This window comes from Oryza sativa, chromosome 10, assembly GCF_034140825.1.
Source record: "Oryza sativa Japonica Group chromosome 10, ASM3414082v1".
NCBI classification, from domain to species: domain Eukaryota; kingdom Viridiplantae; phylum Streptophyta; class Magnoliopsida; order Poales; family Poaceae; genus Oryza; species Oryza sativa.
The window spans coordinates 21,035,600-21,038,878 of record NC_089044.1 but is presented as its reverse complement, the minus strand read 5'-3'; the positions used below and the strand labels follow the sequence as shown (position 1 = coordinate 21,038,878).

Genomic DNA, 3,279 nt, shown 5'->3' with positions numbered 1-3,279 from the left:
AGATGCACTCATCCAGTATATTGAGGTAATATTCCCTATTTCGAGCCGCCCCATCCACCTTACCCTCTAACCAAACACCACAGAAAATCAGACGGTCATCTCCTATCAATACTCGTTCATTCAACCAAACACACCCTAAATCAATATGGTTCGCGTGTTTAACCACCATTTATAACCCTTCACTTTCATCCGCAATCTCCGTCAATTACACGGTGAACAACACCAATAACCGGGGGAGCCTTCAAGCCCTTCACCCTCATCCGCAGTCTCCGTCAATTACACTGTGAACAACACCAATTACCGAAGCCTTTAAGGCAGAAGCAAGAAATAAACAGTAAACAGCCAATTGTAAGCAGCAAACCAGAGCCAAACCGCTGCCGACCAGCCGCTGCCGCCGTGTGTTTATAAAAAGTCAGCAAAACCTTCCCCCACCACGCTCGTTAGCTAAAACTGTGAAAACTCTCCATTTTCCTTGCCTCTCTCTCTCCCCACCCAATCCCAACCCACCACCTCTCCTCTCGCCGCCGCCGCCGCCGCCGCCGCGCGCCGTTCTATGGCCTACACCTCCTCCTCCCTCCACCTCCACAAGCACCTCCTCCTCCCCAAGACCAACCCCTCCTCCTCCTACTCGCGGCCTCCGCCTCCGTCGTTCGTCGCCGCGGCGGCCAAGATCAACGGCGTCAACGGACACTCCTCCAAGAAGTCCCCCAACGGCAAGGCGCAGATCAACGGCGACGGCAAGAAGGGGGTCAACGGGAGCGGGAGGAAGAAGGCGGCGGCGCAGCACATCAACGGGAATGACCGGATCCATCTGTCGGTGAGCACGGGCGGCGCCGGGGGCCAGGATGGGTTCGGGCTCAGGGTGGCGTTCCAGGGCGCGCCGGGCGCGTACAGCGAGTTCGCGGCGAAGACGGCGCTCCCCGGGTGCGACACCGTGCCCTGCCGCGCGTTCGCCGACGCGCTGGCGGCGGTCGACGGCGGCGCCGTCGACCGCGCGATACTGCCCGTCGAGTCCACCATGGAGGGCACCGCGCTGCGGAACTACGACCTCCTGCTGAGGCATGACCTCGTCGTGGTCCAGGAGATCAACCTGTTCGTGCACTACTGCCTCCTCGCCATGCCCGGTGTCCGCGCCGCCGAGGTGCGCCGGGTGATTAGCCACCCCATGGCGCTCGCGCACTGCGGCCGTGCGCTGGCGCGGCTCGGCGTGGACAGGGAGCCCGTGGAGGACACCGCCGGCGCCGTGGAGATGCTGCGGTCCAACCGGATGCTCGACACCGCCGCCATCGCCAGCCCGCGCGCCGCCGACCTCTACGGCCTCGACGTGCTCGCGCACGGCCTCCAGGACGAGTCATGGAACGTCACCCGCTTCCTGCTCCTCTCCAAGCCGCCCTCGCCGGTGACGCTGCCCATGGACGCCGACGCCAAGACCAGCATGGTGGTCGCCCACCGGGGCGGCTCCATGATGGTGGTCCTCAAGGTCCTCTCCGCCTTCTCCTCCCGCAACATCAACCTGACCAAGCTGGAGGTCATCAACAACAACGACGGCGGCGGCGGCGGCGGTGGCGCCGCGGCGGGCCACCCCGTGATGATCCTCGACACGAGCGCCCGCGGCGCGCCGACGCTCCGCGCGTTCCCGCACGTCCTCTACGTCGACTGCGAGGGCGCCTCTCACGACCCGCGCGTCCTCGACGCCATCAAGGAGATCGAGAGATTCGCGGTGTTCGTCCGCGTTCTTGGCTGCTACGCCGCCGATTCCAACGTCTACGACCTGCAATGAGGCGGCCATCGATCGAACACACAGCTGCGGATCCACATCAAATCAGCTAGTCTTGCAAGATTTGGATCACTGATCAGTTGGATTAGAGCTCTCCATTCCAGCACTCACTTCAGTGAGCTACAGATGCTATACTTTGCTTGCTTGCTGCTGATGCTGCTGCTGCTGCCTGCTATGCGATTTTTGTACAGATGCAATAAGAAATCTTTACCATTTCTGCTGCTGGCTTAGGTATGTGCATAGGTTTTTAATCCTGGTATTGATGCCTTCTAGCTGAAGGAAAGTGTAAGATGGCACAGGATTGATGTAATTTTGGTGTGCTAGATCTTGATTGATAGTGAGTATTCCTTAATCCCCATTTGGTCCTAGATCTTCCTCTGTATTCATCCCACCACACTATGCAGTGTTCTGTTGATCTAAAGATTAGACCTTGGGATTCATCTGATCTTGGAGCACCTGAATTTGTCACTGTTACTAACTGTAATACACTGAATTTTGTACAGAAGACAATGTAATTTACACACCTAATGTTGTGTACTTGTTGATCTACTACTCTGCTTACAAGGTGAGCTCTGGTATTTTGTAAATTTTGTATTATCAAGTTTGAGACTTTGTAAACCACTAAAACATGTGGATTCCAACTGTTAAATATAGTTGATTACCTCCACAAGAAATGCACTACTTGGGTACTTAACGCACACGAGCTGCACGAGTCTCTGCTTAGTGATATGATATATAGTACTAATTCTTTTGCTAATATTAGAAAATGATCTGGGCATCTACGACTGATTTTAAAATCTGATACTGACATGATAACCGGGGAAGACAATATTTTTACAGGCTCCTTTTCTTTTGGGGGGGGCATCTGTCCTCAATCAAGAGCCGACAGGGGAATCTGAATCCATGTGGAGCTTTGTGCGGGGTGGTCACGGAATCTTTCATGTGAATTTTCAGAGAATCTCTAACCTTAGCATTAGAAGGAAAGCTCCAACCATCTGATTATGCTTTAGTTACACTTAAAACAGTTAAATTACTGGTTCATCAACGAGCTTCTTTTGGCAAGGGGAATCAAATCAAATCGAGGCCCTACCCCTGTCACTCTTCCAGTGGCTCAGGCTCATTCAACAGAGCAGGGAAAAAGATCTGAGGAGTAGTAACTATCACTGATAAGCGAGGGCCCTGATAACTGAGAGTCACAAGAACACTGAGAGAGAACTGCAACCTCATGCTCACATGTGACCGAAATAAAACCGGTCTACTCAGGCTGCAACGAAATGAAAGGCACAAGCGAGCGATAGCAAAGGCTCAGATCCCGTATCAAAATGTGCGAATTTTCATCGCATGTGTGGCACATGGAACCGTACGGCGGTTTGGCCGCATTTGGCGGTGGAAACGGACACATCGCGCGCTGCAAACCCACAGAATTCCAGCGAAAACGGTGCGTTTCTCCCCCGTTCTTTCTTTTTTTTTGCTGAAAGCTTATAAGAAATTCAGAGCTCTGA

At 54.1% G+C, this 3,279-nt stretch overlaps 1 protein-coding gene across 1 annotated transcript; it reads left to right on the top strand.

Annotated features, from left to right (window-relative positions):
• The first annotated feature begins 435 nt into the window (after window positions 1–435).
• LOC4349157 (arogenate dehydratase/prephenate dehydratase 6, chloroplastic) lies at window positions 436–2,326 on the top strand. The gene has a single exon (XM_015759342.3). The coding sequence runs from the start codon at window positions 554–556 to the stop codon at window positions 1,778–1,780; it is 1,227 nt and encodes a 408-aa protein (XP_015614828.1). The 5' UTR covers window positions 436–553; the 3' UTR covers window positions 1,781–2,326.
• The last annotated feature ends 953 nt before the right edge of the window (window positions 2,327–3,279 follow it).

Excerpts from the sequence above, each read along its gene's own strand:
- LOC4349157 (XM_015759342.3), top strand. The coding sequence starts at position 554 with ATGGCCTACACCTCCTCCTCCCTCCACCTCCACAAGCACCTCCTCCTC.